This window comes from Anabrus simplex, chromosome 2 (genome assembly GCF_040414725.1).
Source record: "Anabrus simplex isolate iqAnaSimp1 chromosome 2, ASM4041472v1, whole genome shotgun sequence".
Lineage (NCBI taxonomy): Eukaryota > Metazoa > Arthropoda > Insecta > Orthoptera > Tettigoniidae > Anabrus > Anabrus simplex.
Window position 1 is genome coordinate 216644363 of NC_090266.1, and position 23582 is coordinate 216667944.

The window sequence follows — 23582 nt, forward strand, 5'->3', positions numbered from 1 at the left end:
AGGAAGCAAAAAGAAAAGGTTTACACAGAGCAAGTGAAAGGGAAAACTAGGAGAGAAAATAATACAACTAGATGAAAAGATGGAAGAAGTATTGCCTTGATGAACTCCTGAACGTGAGAAGTAGTATAGATGAGATGATAGAGGTAGAATGTGAGGAGACAGAATCCAAGAGCAAAATCGCAGTGAAAGAGGTGGAAACTGTTGTCAAACAAAGCACTGTACAAACATTGTTGCAGCAATGTCCAGCCACATGCGGGGAGGAAACAGTGGTTTGGGAAGGGAAGGGAATTAATAAAATACAGGGACAAAACCTTGAAATTGTCTTCTAACCCCAGTTGGCAGGTTCGATCCTGGCTCAGTCTGGTGGTAATTGAAGATGCTCAGATACGTCAAGTCTCATGTCGGTATATTTACTGGGATGTAAAAGAACTCCTGCAGGACTAAATTTGGCACGTCGGCATCTCCAAAAACCGTAAAAGTAGTTAATGGGAGATAAAGACAATAATAATAATAATAATAATAATAATAATAATAATAATAATAATAATTTAGAGCTTCAAGCATTTGTGAAGCAAACTGATACAGAATGGACATGGAGATCAGTAAAAGGATTCAAAAGGTAAATACATTCTACCAGAGTGTGAGAGACATGGTGTGTTGGTAGGATGTACTAGTGTGAAGTGTGAAGAGGTATGCATAAGGAGTATTTCTGCCCAATACTGGCATATGCAGCAGAGACATGGATTCTGAGAAATGAATTTTTAAGGAATGTGATAGAAAAGACAAAGGACAAAGTAAGAAACGAGGATATTAGGAAGGAAATCGGAGTGGAAATGTTTTAAGATTGAATGGAGAGGGATTAACCCTTTAAGCTTGTATGTTGGAAATGTTCTGACATCACAATTTTCTGTTTATATGTTGGAAAAGATCTTGCATAATGTTTACTTCAAGAAAAACGTGATTTCACAGAAGATTTATGTACCAAGTGATTCTCGGGCAGTACCTAGACTTAAGAGATTCCATGGCTTTATGAATATAATTCTTAGCATGATTTGGGCAGGCAATCTATGGAACATATGTAGAGCGCTGTGTTTACATTTGGAAGGTGCAAAATAGCCTCAAGCAAATCAATTTGCAAAATAAGTTGTCTGAGCAATGGTGGTGGTGGTGGTGGTGGTTATTGTTTTAAGGGGAAGTACTTGCTTGCTTGCTTGTTTAAAGGGGCCTAACATCGAAGTCATCGGCCCAAAGGGGAAGTACAGCTAGGCAACCATCTTGTGAGCAATACTGATATAAGTGAGACTGTGAATGATTTCAACTTGAGTGAAGATGATCGTCTTTCGGAACTTGATTAGGGAAGTGACTATCGGGTTGGTTGAGAAATTTCCAGTGAATCTGAAGTTGAAGAGGGCTGAAGTTTATTAGAAGATAATTGCTCTTACAGGGTAACCTAGAAGCCTACCCCTGCTGATTTTGTGAAGTTCCTGTATAATTCAAAAATAATAATTGAATACAGGGACATTTGTAAATTCTTCATAGGTATTCATTGTTTGTGTAACCATGTAGTCATTTATTCCACCTTGAGTTGTGTGAAATGAATTGTTTTGGCCTCAAGAACAGATAGCAGTATAGCAATACATTCCCAGAAAAAATAAGTATGAGTGCAGGTATGTGACCAGCTAAACAATTTGAGTGCTATGGGTTAACTTAAATGGTTTGGACATGTTATAAAAGAGGGAAGGATGCTAAAGCAGATGATGGAGACCCAGACTATGGTGGTTTAAAACTATCAAGAATAGTAAGAATAGTGTAATTAGAAGAAACATGGATTGGAATGCAAGTAAGGAGGAGGAATGTTGATTGGATAGATGGAAAATTGTCATAAACATCTCAACCCTATGGAAGCTGGACGAGGGAAATGGATGACAATTCTTTTGCTATATTGGCCACTTATGACCTAGAAGTTGGGCCTTCCTCCTCCTCGCCATTTTAAGATGTACTTCATGGCACGATTGTCTTACCTGTAACCTAGTTTGACACATTTTTGCTCCCTGCTTGACTCCCTCTTATTTCCTCAATTTTCCATAGGAATGTAGAAAAATAATGATACCTATATTGGGAAAGGTTTCTATACTCTTTGTTTTCACAGGGTGTGACTGAAGATTCTGTGTCTTCGTGGATGGAGTTTTTGGGAAGTCAGCCCCGTTCTCCACAACTACTGGCAGAAAAGCAGGATCCTACTGTCATTTCATTGAAGGATGCTATGACCAGGTAACTCTGATTAGATATATCTTCATCTGCCACTCTTTTTAATTAAAGTTGACTATTCTTAGATGAAAGCTGTGCATGGTGGTTGTAGTTGGTTTTTGGTGTTCTTAGGATTATTTTTCTCTGTATAACGTAACAGCTTATAGGCTTTCTTGGCTGGTGTCACTGATAAATATACAGTAGAAGAAATGTTCTTGGTTTGTAGGCCATGTTCCAATTGAGCATCCACCTCTAACATTCGGAGAAAGCAGACCTTTGAAATCTCAGGTGCAGTTTCCACTGAAGCGTTGGAACCAAGAAACCCAATAGGATACGGCTTACAAGCCCAGGAAATTTGCTCCGTTTCGTTGTGTATGGGACATTGTGCGTCCAGTTGGACAAGTCTTTCGATAGGGAAATTGAATTTTTGAAACATTATGATGATGTTCACATAGAGTTAGAAATGCAAGATTTTGTAAATAATATTCCTTTAACTGTAATAGCACCCTTAGAAAGTTGTTAAATTTATCGTACTAACTTGTGTAATTTTTCCACTTCCTTAAGCAATTTTGACCTCTAAAGAAAAGGGGGTGGAGGGAATATTATGCAAAATTTAATTTTGACAGTTGGACTGTGGTAAGAATTGATGGTAGAATTGGTTCTTGGTTCAAGGTATTTACATGGGTTAGACAAGGCTATATAATCTTTCACCTTTGTTGTTCATAGATTATATGGATCATCTACCAGAAAGTATAAAGTTGCACAGAGGGATTCAGTTAGGTGGAAATGCAAGTAGTTTGGCCTATGCCGATGACTTGGGCTTATTGGCAGACTGTGTTGAAAGCCTGCAATCTGGTATCTTTGAACTTGAAAATAAGTGCAATGAATATGCTATGAAAATCAGCTTTTCCAAGACTAAATTTATGTCAGGTAAGAAACCACTGATGAGTTAGCTGTATGGTTAAGGGCGCACAACTGTGAGCTTGCATTTGTGCGATGTTGGGTTTGAACCCCACTGTTGGCAATCCTGAAGGTGGTTTTCTGTTGTTTTCCATATTCATACCAGGCAAATGCTGGGGACTGTACCTTCATTAAGGCCACGGCTGCTTCCTTCCCATTTTTACCTCTTTCCTATCCCATCATAACCATTACACCTATCTGTGTCATTGCAATATAAAGCCAACAGTAAGTAAAGAAAAGTTAGAAATTAAGATAATTGAATGTCAGGTTGGGAATACAAAGCTGGAACAGGTAGGTAATTTAAAGTATTTAGGATGTCTCTTTTCCCAGGATGGTAGTGAAGTAAGTGAGATTGAATCAAGGTACAGCAAAGCTAATGCAGTGAGTTTGCGGTTGCAATAAACAGTATTCTGTAAGAGGGAAGTCAGCTCCCAGATGAAACTATCTTTACACTGGTTTGTTTTCAGAGCAACTTTGCTTTACAGGAGTGAAAGCTGGGTAGCTCAGGATATCTTATTCATGTGGTGGAAGTAAGAGATACAGAAGTTGCAAGAATAATGGCTGGTACAAACAGGTGGGAACAATGGCAGGATGGTACTCAGAATGAGGAGAGCTAAGTTAGGAATTAACTCAACTGATGAAGCTGCATGCATTAACTGGCTTTGGTGGTGAGATTATGTGAGGTGAATGATGGAGGGTAGGTTACCAAGGAAAGTAATGGACTCGGCCACGAATGGTAAGAGAAGTAGAGGGAGACCAATAAAATTATGGTTAGACTCAGTTTCTAATGACTTAAAGATAAGAGGTAGAGAACAAAATGAGGCTACAGAGCTAGTTACAGATTGTGGTGACATTTAATAAATTCACACCAGCCTGCAGACTGAATACTGGAAGGCACAACAGTCTATAATGAAGTATGTATGTAACTTTGAATTTAAAATACAGATGAAATTCTACCACTTTTGCAGTATGGTCCTTTGCAGCAGCTGGCACACAGATGTCCTCTTTCAAAGAGAAATGTTGTTCCTGTTTATGAATCTACACAGCCATCTTCTAATCGCTTTAAACTGTGAGATATCTGTATTGCTGAAGTTTGCATCTCCAGTGCCTTTAACTGTAGCATTTCATGCAAAACGAAATAGCCATCATTTCTTAATCCAGTTAAATGTTTTAACAGTTCCTATAGTGTAAAACAAGAGCTAGAGGTTTTCACCTATTTTAATACTGTTTGTAGTAACCTAAAAAAAGGTTACATATATTTGTTGACACTATTTTCAGTCTTACCAGAGACCATCATTAGTCGAAATCAAAGTTAAGGCAAGATATGAATATAGATAAAATGAACCAAGCATGAAATTCAATGTAAGGCAAGTAAAGATTTGAAAAATACTCATCACAATCACATGTGCTGTGCAGACTCTCAGCTTTCCTCTCAGCTTTTGTTTTACACTATATTGCTCTTCAATACAGATTAATATGAAATTTATTTCCTATGATTAACAGTTCCTGTTCAATTTCTGCATACTTGCCTGACTTTATTCCCCAGAATGATAAGGCTGTCTTCTTGGCACACCACAACTCTCCTTTTTTATTTATGCCTGTAGTGTATATGAGATGGCTCCACACAAAACTTGCTTGCTGCAGCACAGCTTTTTTTGTAAATGCGATCACTGTTTATTTAAACTGTGCACTGTAACTTCTGTCTTCTTTATCCATTACTAACCACTATGGACTTGTGTACATAAAAAGAATTAGCTCAGAGACCGGTATATATTATAGAACAAGTGCACACTTCTCACATGGTTAAATAGCATATTTATTCCCAATCCTATTTGGTACATGTTTCATCCTATATATTGGGCATCATCTGCCATTAGCTCACACTTTAAAATCGTGAAGGATCGGGATGCAGATTATGTATTAATTGACCTCATTATTGCTTAGGCATAATGGATGTGAATTGAAAGGTACATTTGTTTATCACTCTTAGTTGACTAGTTAAATATTACAAATTTTATATAAAAATCTGGTTAAAAATAACAAACAAAACTAAGTAATTTTTAACCAGATTCTAAGCCTCCTAAATGACCATTATGTGCAACTTATGTTTATTATTTATAAGTGTTTAATTGTGTTTCATTTTAATTGAAAGACAACAAAATCAAAGATTAAGAACTGGACAATACAGTTGAATGAACATTTTAAAGTGTTTCTAATTAATTGTTCTCTGAGTGTTCAACATTCATTTTATATGTTTTTATATCAAAGAAAACTGTCCCCATATGTCATATTTAAACGGAAAACAATTCAGACTTTTAATTTTAAACTGACTTTACATTTAAAAAAAAAAAAAAGATAGTACCGTATTTTACAGAGAAATTTAAATTCAAAATTCCTCTGCATCAAGATAGAACGCGTCTTCCGGAACGTGCAGGGGTAGCGTTCTGCACTTTCACTCACTTTGGTGTGTCTGTAGTGTGTTTCATAGTTGAAAGAGTGAAATCGTAATTATTTTGTATTCAGCATGTGGGTGTTTCTTTTTTTTTCTATTGGCTTTACGTCGCACCGATACGGATAGGTCTTATGGCGACGATGGGGCAGGAAAGGGCTAAGACTGGGAAGGAAGCGGCCATGGCCTTAATTAAGGTACAGCCCCGGTATTTGCCTGGTGTGAAAATGGGAAACCACGGAAAACCATCTTCAGGGCTGCCGACAGTGGGGTTCAAATCCACTATCTCCCGAATACTGGATACTGGCCGCACTTAAGCGACTGCAACTATCGAGTTCGGTATTCAGCGTTTTAAACAACGCCACAATATCGCGTAGCAGGCAGTACGCGGAAAAGCAGATTCTGCAAAAACTCCCGAGGGTTGACATTTCTGAATTACAAGATGGCTGTTAATTCAAAATCACGTAATTGGAAGTCCGATTTCTGTATTACAAAGACTTCGAATTAACGAGGTTTTACTGTATCGCAAAACCAACATCAGATTTCACCGGTGTGTCTATTTTAAGTGTTTACATTGCACGAAAAGAATTCTCCACCACCGGTCGTGTTACTGTCCAGTAAAAAGAGACCACCTGTGAGAAGAGTTTTAGACGTGGAGTGTGACAAACTTGTAAGTAATTTAGGAGAGGATTCTAGTGATGCAAGAGAGAATGAATCTTCCCATCTACAGGGAATCAAGCCTATTGCAAGTTCAGGTTATAATACCTGTCACATAAGTAGGCCTACTTGCTCATTTTCATGAAAAATTTATTTCATAGCAGCGATAATATATTTTTATCACCTCAGGCAAAGCAGCAGTATCTGAAAATTTACATGTTCATATTTGCGTAAAGACCACGTGGACCTCGTGGAGTGATACGAAATGTTTGTTTATGCCTACGTTACTCTTTCGATGAAAGGAATTTTAGTTCATTTCATTTTATTTTATTTTTCAAAATGAGCCTTCCTAAAATGAGGGTGCAGGCATTATTCGATGGCGGGGATTATTCGGGTAAATACGGTATAGGGCGAAACATGTAGGCCTACCAATTAGGATTGTGAATAATAATGCATAAGTCCTAGATTAAGATATAACATATGTATTGAATAGGTGGAACCTTTTTCAAAAAAATTCAATATTTCAATATTACATAGAAATTAATTAAGTAAGTAAGTAAGTAAGTAATTCGTCTTTATTCGTGGCGAAGTTAGGGCTCAAGGCCCTCTCTTACACTTAACCACAATATTTAAAATGATTAACGTACATATAATATTTAAATACAACAGATCTTTTAATTATGGATCAATAATAAAATTTATTACTTGTAAATAGCATACTGTTGATGCTTGCATGGACCGACATTATATTTATTTATTTATTTATTTATTTATTTATTTATTTATTTATTTATTTATTTATTTATTTATTTATTTTTTTATTTATTTATTTATTTATTTATTTATTTATTTATTTATTTATTTATTTATTTAATTACTGGTTTACAACAGGGTAAGGTGAGGGTTATTCTGCCCAAAGGCAGGTCCGAACCTCTGCAGAGGTGTTCCTAAGCCGGAGTTTACATGCGGTAGGGTGGCCAGTTCCTTTCCGCTCCTCCATTCCTTTACCCCCCACCAACAGCGCGTGGCAACCCATCCAACTCCTGACCACGCCCGATGTTGTTTAACTTCGGAGATCTCACCGGATCCGGTGTTTCAACAGGGCTACGGCCGTTGGCTACAACAGGGTAGTAAACCCCAATTACAGTGAACCTGAAAATCTTTAAAATACTTATTAAATTACATTGACACAAATCTTAGATCTCCGTAACTAAAAATACAATTCCTAATAACTAAAAATAAACTTAATAACTAAATTAACATTTAGTTCAGAGAACTAGATCTTAATAATAAAAATAAACTTCTTAATACTAAATTATTCAGTATCTATAACTTCTTACAACTTTTATTATAGTTTGGGTCCACCTTATTCAATACATTCAACACTGCTTGCTGTGCTTCATTGCGCTTCGCATGGACAGCGACCTTTTGAGGTCCGCATTGAACTGGGAACTTGTTCTTAACATCTCAAAGGACTTATTGCTTGTTTCCACCTCATTAGGATTGCTCCATTAAAGGGACACTGTAGTTTTTATTGAATTATTTCTACTACGATACTACATCAAGTTTTAAGAAGTGTGATAAATTAAGCACATAGTGCTTCAAGACTATTCTATTTTAATTTGTTGTTCTTTTAAGTCTACTTTATATCATAAGTGAGCAAACCGGTTTGCATATGTTTTTATCAGTTTATGGCATAAGACTCGCAAGTCTTGGACTTGTAGAAAATATGAAATTTGAGACAGTATATTGTTAACACAGTTTCATGTTGTTAATATGGTTTTAAATTGTGATCAATTTGACATTGATAAACTTCTATGATTGTCAATTTTTCTACAAACTTCTATGGGCTGATGATGACGCAGAGGGGCGTCGAAACTAGTACTGATTGAAATATATGTTGTAATTAAATCTACAAAACAATTTTTATGTATTGAATAAGGCAGAGGCAGCTGTTCAGGTGAAGTAGGTGAAGTGCCACTTCACCACTTATTTTTACCATAATGAATTACTTAAATTTATTTTTCTTATGACATTTGTTGGTTTTACGGAAAGAAAATGTTTTATTGTTTGGCGTTTGGAGCACCTCATCACCTGATGAGAACCAGGGGAACTCACTAAAGCGCCGTCTGTCGGCCACAGTATGGCGCATGAGACTGAGTGAAGACGAGAGATTCCGCAGCTGCCTCTACCTTCCAAGTGCTCCCTTCTAGCGCTTGGCCTTGGCGGTTGCCATGACAACCGTGATGTCACCAGCGTACTTCCCACATAGCGGAATGTGCAAGCGAAGTTGTCGGAAGAGCGGAATGTTTCGTCTTCCTTGCGTCATCCTGTGTGAAGTACGAGTACTTACGCATCTTGGTTCATTCATAGTGTTGTGCTGTTTTATTTAAATATGAATCCTATTTATGACATAATGTGCATTTTATTACAAAAACCATTTTCACGTTGGAGAAACGAAGATCAGAATGAAGTTCTACGTTTTGATCGCCCTACTGAATCACTGCAAATTTGTGCTACAAAAGAAGTGAAACATTCCGGTAAATCTTACAATCTTAGTTTCAAACGACCGTGGTGTAAGGAATTTCCATGGTTGTGCTCCTCTCCAGCTCTACAGAAGTTGTTTTATTGGGCCTGCTTGCCTTTTATCAATAAAAATAACGTTTGGAATAAAGAAGGATTTTCAGCCCTTCTGAACATAACACGTTCTTTACATAAGCACTCAGACTCTTGCAGAACATAAAATGCGGCAGCTAGATTTCAAGACATCGGAAACAAACCAAAATACGATCTCTGATGTCCTGAAGGAAAATGCCAGACTGTATATTGTACAGTTCAGTGAAAATGTACATTTAAATAGGCTTTTCCTTCAGTTGGTAATTGATGCAGTGCTCTATTTAAGTAAGCAAGAACTAGCTTTTCGTGGTCATGATGAAACATTAAATTCAATAAATCGTGGTCACGTGCTGGACCCTCCGCCAGTCACAGGTATGAGGTACGAGTACAAAACAACCAAAAACAACACGTAGTTCCTAAATCTTGTCCTCCTCTGTGGTGTAGTGGTTAGTGTGATTAGCTGCCACCCCGGAAGTCCGGGTTCGATTCCCGGCTCTGCCACGAAATTTGAGAAGTGGTACGAGGGCTGGAACGGGGTCCACTCAATCTCGGGAGATCAACTGAGTAGGCTCAGCCATCCTGCAAGTGGTTTTGCCGTGGTTTCCCAATTCTCCTCCAGGCAAATGCCGGGATGGTACCTAACTTAAGGCCACGGCCGCTTCCTTCCCTCTTCCTTGTCTATCCCTTCCAATCTTCCCATCCCTCACCAAGGCCCCTGTTCAGCATAGCAGGTGAGGCCGCCTGGGCGAGGTACTGGTCATCATCCCCAGTTGTATCCCTCGACCCAGTCTGAAGCTCCAGGACACTGTCCTTGAGGCGGTAGAGGTGGAATCCCTCGCTGAGTCCGAGGGAAAAACCAACCCTGGAGGGTAAGCAGATTAAGGAAGAAAGAAAGAAAGAAAGAAAGAAAGAAAGAAAGAAAGAAAGAAAGAAAGAAGTTCCTAAATCTGTCGCTCGAAACCGAACGGATAATAGCTCTTCACCATACTTTACAGCCACGAGCCGCCACTGGAATAAGGTGGACCCAAATTATAATAAAAGTTGTAATCTTGGTTCAATACGGACAAACAATGAAGTTTATAACTTTTTGACAGCTTTCAACGCGATTTTAATTCTTAGTGTCATGGCAGTGTAGCTGAAAAACGTTTTATGAATTTCAATATTGACATGTCGAAGTCCAAGTTACTGTCTATGCTAACAGCTTCTTTATAGTTGTTACATAACCTATAGAGTGGTGAATGGTTGTGGGTGTTCGTCAGAGCTCTTTCAGTCCTAAACATGCTGCGTTCTCTTGAGCCACGAACCTACTACGCTGGTGTAGCAGGGGGAGAGGTGATACTCCCACGTGGCGCGTTCCTGGTGGCGGATAGGGGTGTCCAAACCGGCTTGCCTTCAGACTTGAGGGAAATAAAATACCTCTCACAGCCCAAACACACAGCCCCCTGTGGGTGGGGGACGCAGAAGAAGAATACACCCACGGTTTCCCCGGCCTGTCGTATGAGGCAAGTAAAAGGGGCGACCAAGGGATGGTCAAATTAGAACCATGAAACTACGTGTGATTAGTACCACCATGCGAGGAACATCATGGGTCGCTTTTACTTGCGCGTAGTACCACTATGTTCAGTACCAAATAGGTTTGTGATTAGTAGCAAATGTGAGCACGACTGCTTTTACAGTACCTGTGATTAGTAGCACTATATGAGAGACACCATGGGATGAGGGAACCCATGGTTCTGGCTTGCCTATGATTAGTACCCACTATATGAGGAACACCACAGGATAGTATGAGTCCCTGTGGTTAGTACGCTTATGTGATGAACACCATAGATTTGCGTTGCCTGTAAATGGCGCCACAATGTGCGAAACACTGAAGGTCTGTAATACATGTATGAATTTCATTACCTGTGAGTAGTACCATAATGTGTGGAATACCGAGAGTCTACGCTACTCTTGATTAGTACCGCAACATGACAAATACCATGGTTCTACTTTCCTAGCGATAAGTACCATTGTGAGGGGCCGCTGACTTGGATTTTGGACCCCTTTCGACTACAAGTATCATAGATTCAGTAGTGTGCTATAGAAGCAGTCCCTTGGTCGGTAATACTATTGTTCTATGCCAGCTATTGTGCATATGAGGCACTGTGGGTCGGTTCCACTGATCGTTTTAAATTCATATCCATCTGTCCATTCATTCTTCGTCCTCACGTTTTAAATTGCGATCAGTGGATGTTTTTGGGCTTTTAATTTGTCATTTCATTTTGTCTCATTTCATAACATTAGGGGCTGATGACCTCGATGTTAGGCCCCTTTAAACAATAGGCATCATCATCATCATCATCATCATCATCATTCTCTTGAGTGTAAGCGAGGTACACGAAAATTCAATAGAGACATCAAATTCATATTATCTATTTTATTGTTTAATAATTTATGCAGGTACTTGGCATCAATTATTTTTCTCTGATTTTCAAGGCTGGTCATTCCGACACGGGTTAGTAAATTTTTGTATGGCACCATAAATTCTTCCAACATCTAGAGTTGGAAGTGCCCATGGAAGGGATCGATAGAATCCACCGAATTGGAAAGCCTCAGAGGACAGCAGCAGAGGTACTAACAGCGGGTAAGCGGCTGATTATCGTCAAGTTCGCTCGCTACTGGGAACGTGAACGTGTGTGGGGTGCTAAGCGCAAGCTGAAAGGCTCGAAAATCCTGATCACTGAATTGCTGATAAGAACACATAAGGCAATTTTAAATTCTGCACAGGACAGATTCGGCATGAGAAATGTGTGGACACTAGATTGTCATATTGTAGTTCCGCTTCCAGATGGCACTAAGAAGATTATTACCACGAATGCGGATTTGAAATCTTTAAAGTTTTAGAGGGATAAACGATAACTATGTTTCTTGTAATTATTATTGTTAATATTGTAGTGTTCTTAAGAATGTGTGAATGTGTGTGTCAGTGCCTGCAAGTGATTGTTTGCTGTCTCATTCCCCAGGAAGTCGAGGTGAGTTTCCTTCTTCTAAATAGCATGTATTGTTATCTTATAATCTACCTGTCAGCTAGACAGTTATTGTACACCTGGACCTGACCTTGGCAGTGACGGTATCAATAATCCCTCCCTCCCGGTCTCTCCCTTCTCAACAGGTACTCTGTTGAAACAAGCATTGTTGTCCTCGTCTTACAGCCTACAGTTTTGCCATGTAAATGCTCTTTCTCTTCCGGCGCATTACGACGAAATTCAAGCAATACTAACGGAAAATAATTTACATATACTTTGCATATCTGAAACCTGGCTGACTCCTAGCATTCCTTCCTCCATGGTTGATATCGATCGATATGATCTAATACGTTTCGATCGGTCGGATGGAAGGCGTGGTGGCGGGACAGCGATTTACTGTAGAAATGATCTAAAGTGCCGAGTGATATGTACTTCTTCCCAGGATGTACGAACAAGGCCGGAATTCATGTTCGTTGAAGTAAATATCAACAGACAAAAAGTGATGATTTCTGTCATATACCGCCTGGTGTAACTGATATGACCGAATTCGAAACGTCTTTACTAAACGTCCAGGCTATTTATGAACACATAATCATTATGGGTGACTTTAACTGTAACCTACTTAATACGGCTCATGACAGTAAACGATTAGTAGATTTGTTTACTACTTGTAACATGACTATTCTCCCGCTACAACCCACGAACCACGTGTATGCAACAAACCGTTCATCACACACACTCATAGATCTCATTATAACCAACAACCCAGGTAAAGTAATAACCCATGGGCAAATCCCTGTACCATCCATTTCGACCCACGACCTTATATATTTATCGTATTCCCTCAAAGTGCCTAAATACAAACCCAAGTACATAACTGTTAGAAATACGAAGGACTTAAACTTGGATTACTTGAAATATGACGCTTATCAACTACCGTAGAATGATATACGGAGTCTAAATGATACTGACGCTAAAGTTAACTTGTTTAATACGATGGTAAAGAACTTATATGACAGACATGCCCCCAAAAGTCGAATAAAGGTCTCTCGCCCTTCTTATCCATGGCTAGATGATGAAACCAGGAGAATGATGGCCCACTGTGACTCGTTATTTCGACATTATAAACAAACCCTAGATGACAACAGACTTCGAATCTTAACGCATCTTAAGAAATCGCACAAAGCAATTAATCAGAAATAAGAAATGTGCATATTTCCGGAATTTAGCTAACAACATAAATTCTAACCGTGCATGGGACCAACTTAGAGCTCTGGGAATAGGAAAACATCAACAGAGACAGACAACTCCTGACATTCCACGTGACGAACTGAACGATTACTTTAGTAGAATAAATATTCCACCTACCCCAGTTAACTGCACCGACTCACCGCCCTCCCCTCCAGCCAATCCACCATTCACATTTCACAGTGTAACAGAAAATCAGGTTAAAAAGGCTTTGTACTCAATTAAATCAAAGGCCACAGGTGTAGATGATATTTCCATTGGTTTTATACATAACATTATGGGTGCTGTCCTGCCTATACTGACGCACATACTGAACTATTGTTTACTAAACGGAACTTTCCCAACTGTCTAGAAAACAGCCAATATTATACCGGTACCTAAGAGTGTAGACCCACAATCACCCTCTGACTATCGTCCGGTGTCCATACTCCCTGCGCTTTCTAAAGCCTTTGAACGTTTAATATACGAGCAGGTTCTGGAGTACCTAAATAAAAATGCTCTGTTGGACCCTTTGCAGTCTGGATTTAAGAAAGGGCACAGTACCGCGACAGCACTTTTGAAGGTTACTGAAGACATTAGAAATGCTATGGACAAACAACTGCTTACTATACTTATCCTTCTTGACTTTAGTAGCGCCTTTGACACTATAGACATTCAGACTATGATATAGAAAAATGGAACAGCTAAATTTTGACCTGGTTGCGCTTAAGTTTTTTAGTTCTTATTTGAGTAACCATCAACAGCGTGTAACAGTAAACGACAAGGTCTCTAAATGGAAAATGAAACTTAGTGGTGTCCCACAGGGCAGTATTCTAGGGCTCTTACTTTTCTGTATTTATATCAATGACATACCATCTGTGACAGGAAATAACACACACCACCTCTATGCTGACTATCTTCAGATTTATCGACACTGCAAGACTTCAGACTTAGATGAAACAATACAAGATATTAACAATGACCTCCTCCGACTCCGTATATATGCACAACGATATTCTCTTATACTAAACTCCACAAAATCTCAGGCAATCATAATTGGAACACAAAAATTACTGAACTGCTCAAACAATATTGCAATCCCGCCTATCCTACTGAATGGTAACATTATTCCATACAGTAAAACAGTTAAAAATCTCGGCATAATTATAAATGAAACACTTGATTGGTCTGGTCACACGAAAATCATCTGTAAAAAGATTTTTGGAGTGCTTCACCCTCTTAAACGGCAAAGGAATGTATTTCCATTTGAGCTTAAGGCCAAACTAATACAGACACTGGTTCTCCCTATTCTTCATTATTTTGTTCTAGTTGATATGACAAGAGAAGAAACACGTAAACTTCACCGAGCACTGAATTCCTGCCTGCGATTTATTTATAATATCGGGTACGATGTTCATATTACCCCCATACTATAAGGCTCTCTCATGGCTGAAGCCTGATAAACGTTGGCAGCTACACATTTTAACGATGGTGTTTAGAGCACTAGCTGAAAGTCAGCCACTGTATATTTCTTCTAAATTCACCTTTTTATCATCATTTCACAACTTAAATACACGTTCCAGATCCTCACTTTCTATTCCAGTGTACCGCACAAATATAATTAATAGATCATTTGTAGTGACCGGTGCCAGATTATGGAATTCCCTGCCAGCTCAGGTCAGAGAAACTAGCTCTTTACAAAGATTTAAGGTCACCTGCCAAGACTACCTGCTGAGAACAGCTAACTGAATGGCTGAAGTATGAATGTGTGCACACCTGAGGATTAGTCATTAAGAGTTTTTACTATTAATTCGTTTTATTATTATCTTAGTAATGTATTTAAATTTGTTCTCAATTCTATTCATTTTTGTTTGGTTCTAACTATTTTAAATGTCTCAGTATTTTATTTATGATTTTGATTAGTATGTTAGGTGGAAGAGAGGGCCTCGAGCCCTAACTTCGCCACATAAAAAAAGGCATAAATAAATAAATAAATAAATAAATAAATAAATGGGTACAAGCCATATGTTTAGTGATGAAGGAATCTTACAAAATGTTTTTGCACTCTTTTGATTAACTTACTATATTTATTGAACCTTGGATTCCATACAACGCTAGCATATTCCAGTTTTGTTCTTACAAAGGCATTATAGAGTACTGTGAATGAATTCGTCTTCCTGAATAGTTTAGTGTTCCATGTGATAAATCCCAATGCCCGGTAGGCTTCTCCTGTCACCTTGTTTACATGAGCAGTGTAAGTAAGACCCTTGTCAAGCCGGATGCCACGGTCACTGACTTGGTCAACTTCCTGCAGGGCCTTTGGACCCAGCTTGTATGGAAATATAGTTTTATTCTTTTTATGACATTTTGAGATGTTAAATTTTAATTTATTCATTTGGCTCAATATTAAAATATCATCAAGGCCCTTTTGAAGTAAAAAGCATTCTTGTGTTGAGCTAACTGGTCTAAATATTTTGAAGTCATCTGCATAAAGGAGGCGGTTGGAATTTTTTACATGTTTAGGAAAATCATTCATGAAAATCACGAACATAATTGGGCCCAGGTTCGAACCCTGAACGATTCCCGAATTTAAATTATATTCCATAGACGAATTTCCAAGGTATTGAACATATTGTTTCCTATTAGATAAGTACTGTATGTAGCTTGTTGAACAGAGTGGTCTTTTTACTGCACTATTGCCTCTTACGGATAGATATAAAGAGTCATAGGAAAAAATGCCCCTATTTTTTAAAAAATTACTGCTTTAAGTAGGATAAGCATATCTGGGTTATTATAGTCTTAAACTGAAAAGGAAAGTTTTGGTAGTCATTGTACTAGTTGCCTGACCTTGATGACCGGGTGATATAACCCTCACTATGAATAGCACATCTGCATGTGTGCTGTGTGGCCAGGTCAGTACAATGTGATCTGCCCAGCAGAAACATCAGTGTGTGCTTTGGTTCGTGGAATTGAAATCAATTGTGCTTGTTCAAAGCAACTTTAGAACAACTTATCAGTGTTGTGATGTGTCGCCAGGGAGTAAGCACTGAATTTGACTGCTATCTGGCGACTACTATGCACACTTCTTGCATTACAACCATCTTTCTTCTCGGGGAAGAATGTTAGGTATACTCCGGTAAAATGTCATGAAGTTTCACACTTGTGGCCTGAGCTTACCAGTCCCCTTTTAGAAGAGATCAATAAAAAAATGAAAGGTCGATTCCACTATATTGCCGAGCGTTAATAGAAACGGCTTTCGCAAGTATCAAACTCAAGATCGATGCGTAAGAGGCAGAATGCTCCAGAATACAAGTTCTAACTCACAAGGCAATAAACTCAGCAGAGCGGAGCGCAGAGGAAGGTATAATACACAAAGCCGTACTTCGGAACATTAAAAAAAATTAATGGTGGGCCATACCCAAGAGGAGTTATCGTAGTAAGTGCATGTTAAATCATAGGAAAGGAATACCAGAAAAGAGAACTCCCAAAGCACAGAATTCTTTTTTTTTTTTTTTTTAGATAACATATATATTGAATAAAGTTTTCAAAATAATAAGATATAGATCCACAAAAAAGATATATAACAGATCACGAGGGACTATTTCAATGGTCACTAATCTAGTTTAAATAGGCACACACAATTACAACGAAGGGTAAAATGACCCAAAAAAAAAAATCAACATTAACTTTGGTTACAACAAGGGATAAAAACCCCGAGAATTACAACTGTCTTTGAGGTACAACCAAGGGGTAAATGCCCCGTGAATTACACATATCTTGACTCGTACAAATTCGAGTGAAAAGGTTAAACCTGAGCAAATCAATGTTCTTGTTTACATACAAGCTCCCATAGGAGGGCCATTTGGTGAACCGGAATAAGATAGTTAAAAAACAATTGGCAGTAATTTTAATTGAAGAGAGGTTTACAATACCAAAAAAAAGGGAGCACTTTGCAAGACACTACCACAATCCCCCAGATTCGTGTTTCAGCTCAGACAATATAGGAAAACATATGAACATCGAACATACCTAGTGTAGATAGATCATAAAAGGGTTAGCAGACCGCGATACACCATCATAAATAAAAAAGGTAAACAAAAGGATAAAAATAGTAATGGAAGGGAAAGGCAAACGTAGGGCAATGAGGTGAAGAGAGAAGAAAAATCAGGAGGGATAAGGAGACAGAGTACTGATCAGGCCGCGAAGCTCCCACATCACATGAATGGAAGGCAAAGTTCACACATCACGAGTCCAGTGCACATTCTCGATTCACTTTTCTATCTCAAGTTCGGAGTTAGAATTTCACCAGAGTGTCAATTTCGTAATGCCCTTAAAAAAAGACTAAAGTTCGGATTCCAATTAACAAGCCGAAGAAAAGGGCAAAATAGAATGAATGTTAATATGAGGAGAAATATGAAGTCTGCTCACCCAGTACGTTGAACGGAGAAATTTTAAAACCAGTATGTACACGGGCCAGCCGCGCGCACTTCCAGAGCTTCCACTGCCTATCACAACATTTGATCCACACCTGAACATTGAACAAGCACATGCAGCCCGTATATATACGGAACCAAGGTCGCTGTGGAATATGCGAGAAGCGATGACGTCACAGGGCCTCGCGTGGAGCGATGAAACAGTCCAGACAGTCATGTGGCAGGCGTGAAGGCAAACAGTTCGTGTAGCGAGACGATGCGTTGGGTTTGAGCGTAGAAGAAAAATAAGGTAAGCGATTTGAACACGTTACAAGAAGCAGACTGTCAACATAATCATAAATTTTGTCTTAAGGGCTCTCTTGAGACTGTTTTTTCCAGTCCTTTTTCCTTATAACCCACTGTCTTGCATTCAGTCAGTCGTGAGAGGTGATGGCTTCTACAAGCAAGTGCGGGTTATCAACAATGAAAATAGAGAATATTGTAGGAGAACAGTTGAGTGATTTTGATGAATGTTTGTTAGATTCAGGTGGTGATTTGAGTGATGTGGATGGCACTGCTCTACGCAAAGTCCTTAGTTCAGAATTGGATATGAGTCATAGTGCACACAATGGCAATGTGCATGCCACGGCTAATAAATTTTGATGGGAAAACGTGTCTAATTACGTGGGTGAAGTAGAACAAATTATTGGAAACCCAGGACTTCATAATGAAGCAGTTAGGAAATGTGATGGTGTGAAGGTTTTTAAGATGTTTTTTACAGATAAGTTAGTGGAACTAACAGTAAACTAATAGGGTATGTATAGGTATATTAAGGCAGAAGCAGGTTCCAGGGATCAGTAATGATGAAGGGGAATACCGTATAATCCCGAATACCACCCGCCACCGAATAAGACCCGCACCCTAAATTTGAGACAGCATAATACGGAAAAAGATTAAAAAATTAAATAACTTGCATACCTATTTAATTTTCATCAAATATACCACTGATATAAATTCAAACAGCTTACAGTTAATAAAATCATCACAAAAATCATAAATAAAATCTATCCAATACTCAGATCATCCACAATTCACCGTCGTCATCTGAAGTTTCACCATAGGAACTTTCGTCGCTGGCATCTTTCCACAAATAGTCATCCTCACTACCGTACACTGAATTTGAAATTACACATTTCTTAAAGCTTTTGGACACTAGATCGTTGGGAAGGCGCACCCATGCAGTCTTGATCCAGCTGCATATTAGTTCCACTTCAGGCCTCTTCACTCGTTCGGTTGGTGTTAACACGTGATCACCATCAGACATTCATTCGGTGTACAACTGTTTCATTGCAGTTTTGAAAGGCTGGTTCATGTACACATCCAATGGCTGTAGAATAGAAGTGAGTCCTCTGGGAATTATCGCAAGATCGGTTTTCCTTTCCTCATCATATCTTTTATGGCGTCAGTTGTATGGTCCTCTGTAACTGTCCAACACAAGCATGTTTTGTTTTTGTAACAAAGCTCCTGGGCGAGGTTGCCTAATGCACTTCACCCAGTCCTCAACTAACGCACTGTCCGTCCAGCCAGACTCGTATGTTCTAACAGTAACACCGGACGGCAAGTTTCCTTTCGGAAGTGTTTCCCTTTTCAGAACAACATATGGAGGGAGTTTGGTTCCATCTGCTAATACGCACAACATTACCATACATCATTGCTTTTTGTTACCATCTGTTCTGATGGTTACACATCTAGAACCCTCATCCACTATATTTTCCAATGGCATTTCAAAATAGACAGGTGTCTGGTCAGCATTCCCAATTTGCGACAGCAAATAAGAATTTTGCTTCCTCAAATGAGTAAAGTGATACTGAAAGGCCGTTCATTTTTCTTTATACCCCCCAGGGAGACGATGTGAAATAGACGTATGTCTCCGAATGCACAATCCCTTTCTCCGGTAAGTTTCAGAACCCGCCATGGCTTGCAGTAAAACCCTATGTTGTGAGTTCTTTTGAGATCTCTGGTGCTTTCAAATGACACATTTCACTAGGAACACCATATCCTAACTCACGTTTTATCTATCACAAATTTATGAAGTTGTTCTTCAATTCCAATTTCAATTTCCAGAACGCTCTGCAATCGCCGTTAGTTTTTGGAAGTTTTTCCTTCTTCTTCCGCCAATCACGAATACAGGATTCATCAGTATCATACTTCCTGCCAAAGGCACGATTTCCATATATTTCAGCTTCACTTTAAGCCTCTCACTCAAATGACCGCAGACGCTGTTTTGAATCCATCGCTTACTATTGAGATAGCACTTTCATGGGACAGATACGGAACTCGAATGTGAGCGAGGTAGACTTCCGTAACCAGCAGGCTCGACTCTCGCAAAGTACGATATCCCGCAAGATCAGCTGTTCGCGCACCCAGCATGCCAGTAACACTTGCGAAACAAATGACGATTGAGCATCCACAGCGGCGCATATTTACCCATATTCTTTAATTTACCGTATTTCATTACCTTACATTTCACCTTTAGGAAATGAGGGAAGTTTCACCGGCGGGTGGCTGGTGATAGGGTATAGCCAAATGCCTCGTCATCTAATTAGTGACTTGCATGAATGGATTAACGAGATTCCCACTGTTCCTATCTACTATCTAGCGAAACCACTGCCAAGGGAACAGGCTTGGGAGAATTAGCATAAAACAAAAAGAATAAAAAACAAAGAGGATACAAAAAAAATATAGACTTGAGAGTAAGGAGACGATCTGCTCGACTAAGCGGTATTGTCTGAGTTATGTTGGAATTCAAGAGGAAAAATTGGGGCAAATATTTATGTACATGAAGAGGAATGAGGGAATGGAATAATTTATCAGGGGAATAATGTTTGTTAAATTTCAAAGTTCTTTGAAATCATTTAAGGAATGACTAGGTAAGCAATCAGTAGAGAATCTACCATCTAGACCACAGTCTGAAATGCAGATTGATTGATTGATTGATTGATTGATCGATTGATTTGGCTTGATTTAGGACTACGAAGGGATTATTTCTACGTCATTTCTGAATATATTAAGGAAGGATATTTATTTTTATTTTGAACTACATTAAAGTATATGTGTTAAGGTATTTGGAAATTGGCCTGATAGACCGGGAAGTTAGTTATTTGGCACATAGTAAAAAGATCCTGTGTTCTGTCCAAATCAAATTCCTGACTGTTGATGTGTGGTGCAGAATCACTCAGGAGGAGAAAAGGCATGTTTGATACAAAGTTCTCTGGGCTTAGTTGTGACCAATTCAGACTACACAGGGAAGTAGAATAAGTTGTAAGGTATTTGAAGTGTAGCAAAGTTTTGAATGAAATTCTTAATATTTCTTGTGAGTGGAGGAACTGCAGAAAAAGTAGTTTGAGGCAAAAACTTTCTCTGACTTTCACTTGATACCGTAGTGTGTAATAATGGAATCCATGAGTGTTAGGTATAAACTTAAAAATTCAATCTAGGATTTTGGTAAGTATTTAATTTCAAAGATTTTCCAGCATAGGATAAATAGGGCTCTAATCTTTCACCTTTGTTGCTCATGGTATACATAGATCATTTACTGAAAGTTGTAAAATGGCAAGCAGGGATTAATTTGAATGGAAATGAAGTCAGCAGTTTGGCCTACGGTGACAACTTAATGGCAGACTATGTTGGAAGCCTCCAATCTGATATCTTGGAGCAAGAAAAGAGGTATAATGAGTAAGATATGAAAATTAGTATTTCCAAGACTAAAGTGATGTTAGTAGTACTGAATGCTAGATGTCAACAGTATTCTGTTAGAAGGAAGTGAGTTCTTGGATGAAATTATGCTTAGGTCTGATTTCAGAGAGACTTTGCTGTATTGAAGTGAAATCTCAGTGGACTCAGAATATCTTATTGATAAGCATTATTCATTAACAGACATAAAATTACCAAGAATAATTGCTGGTGCAAACAGTTGGGAACAATGGCAGGAGGGTACTTGAAATGGGTAGTAAAGGCTATGAACTCTATGGTTGTGCAAACTGTTTTTGGTGATGGGGTCATGTGAGGTGAATGGATGAATATTGATTACTGAGGAAAATAATGGACTCGGCCGTTGAGGGTAAGAGGAGTAGAGGGAGATCAAAGCGACATTGGTTAAACAATGATTTAATGATAAGAGATATGGCACTAAGTGAAGCCATGGAACTACAGTAGTTGCAAACAGAGGAACGTGGAGGTATAACAGTCTGTATTGAAGACATGCAATGTAATATATATATGTAAGATGCTTTATTTATCTATCTGCTCATTTATTTACTTATTTATTTAGTTTACCAGGCTGAGTGGCTCAGATGGTAGAGGTGCTGGCCTTCTGACTCCAACTTAGCAGATTCGATCCTGGTTCAGTCCGGTAGTATTTGAAGGTGCTCAAATACGCCAGCCTCATGTCGGTAGATTTACTTAACGTAAAAGAACTGCTGCGGGACTAAATTCCGACACCTTGGCATCTCCAAAAACTGTAAAAGTACTTAATGGGATGTAAAGCCAATAGCATTTATTTATTGATTTATTTACTTATTAAGTGGTGAAGTTAGGGCTCCTGTCCCTGTATTACACTTAACCACATGCATTTTTTGCAATTTTTAGTGCATTGAATTTAAATGTCGTGGTAATTATGTACATTAATGAAAAACTCATTAAGTTAAATAGGGAGTAAACAAAAATAGAAAAATGTACGTAAAAATTAATAACTGAAGGATATCAATGCTACAGTACCTGATAACTAGCTGAATCAAAACTTATTAACTATAAGATATGTGGCATAAAGAAATGAACTGAATATGAATGTTACATTTTTGGAATCATAGTAGGTTCATAGTAGGTGTGACGTAAAGTAACTTGTAAAAAAGAAAAAAGAAAAGAAAAAATGGAATCCGTTCATAATCTTAAATGAGAGTTTGAAAAATGTAGATGGGGTTACTTAAGATACATTTAAGTAGTATATTATATTATCATTTTCTTACTTTAAATTCTTTTTTTTAGGTATCTGAAGGAAGTGAAAGTTACTCACCAGACACCTGACAAACGTGATCCCGAATTTGTATTTTATGATGTCACAAAGGCAACAGTCAATGTTTACAGGTATTCAGATTGTACTTAATAAATTTGAACATATTAAAGAAATTGACTGAACATTATTAAAATATTGTTTTGTACTTTGCCTATAATATTGATTTTGGGTTTTCTTCTTCCAGTGTTAAACCTGCTGTGTTCGACCTCTTCCTTACCTGTGCAATTTCTATGTACCTTGGTGTGATTTACCTTATTATCCAGGTAAGTCATTTGTAATTTAGATATTCTTTTGCCGTGCTCATTCATTGAATCCATGGAAAAATTTCTTAACTCATTGTTACAGTGCACTAAGGATAAAATGAATAATTTATTTTACCATCATCTTGTTATTAAAACTGAAATATATTGTTCATTGTGCTTTTTGTTGGGCTGGATGACTTATTTCTGGAAACCAGTTGCTATGGAATGGGAGTGGGCATCTTGGACATATTCTAAGTCATTGCCCTCCTTGTGCTCAGGCGGCTAGGACTATACAATTCACCGGTGGTCCATAACCCGTTAGAGGAGAGATCCTCACTTGGACTATGTGCAAGTAGGGTAGCATCCTGCTTCATGAATTTACCGAGCTCAGAACATTTTAAGCAAGCCTCGGACCTATGGGAGTAACGGAGTCCCACTCCCATTTGACAGGCGAGGGACTCCTTGGAAAGAACTTGGCGAACAAAATGGAATTCGATCGGGAGCTATCAATATTAATGGGGCTTATGGAAGAAAGAAAGTAGAACTGGCTGAGTCAACAAAGAGGATGCATCTGGATGTGCTAGGAGTAAGTGATATTCGGGTAAGGGGAGATAACGAGGAAGAGATAGGAGATTATAAAGTGTACTTGACAGGTGTTAGAAAGGGAAGAGCAGAGTCTGGGGTAGGGCTCTTTAT

General features: G+C 38.5%; 1 protein-coding gene across 1 annotated transcript in view; it reads left to right on the plus strand.

Moving 5' to 3' along the window:
* Window positions 1-23582, plus strand: part of LOC136864014 (BOS complex subunit ncln) — a 260068-nt gene that overhangs the window by 188172 nt on the left and 48314 nt on the right. Inside the window, exons 10-12 of the mRNA XM_067140513.2 lie at window positions 2150-2271; window positions 22617-22715; window positions 22829-22907. Of these exons, the coding sequence (XP_066996614.2) occupies window positions 2150-2271; window positions 22617-22715; window positions 22829-22907 (300 nt within the window). The remainder of the gene's footprint in view (window positions 1-2149; window positions 2272-22616; window positions 22716-22828; window positions 22908-23582) is intronic.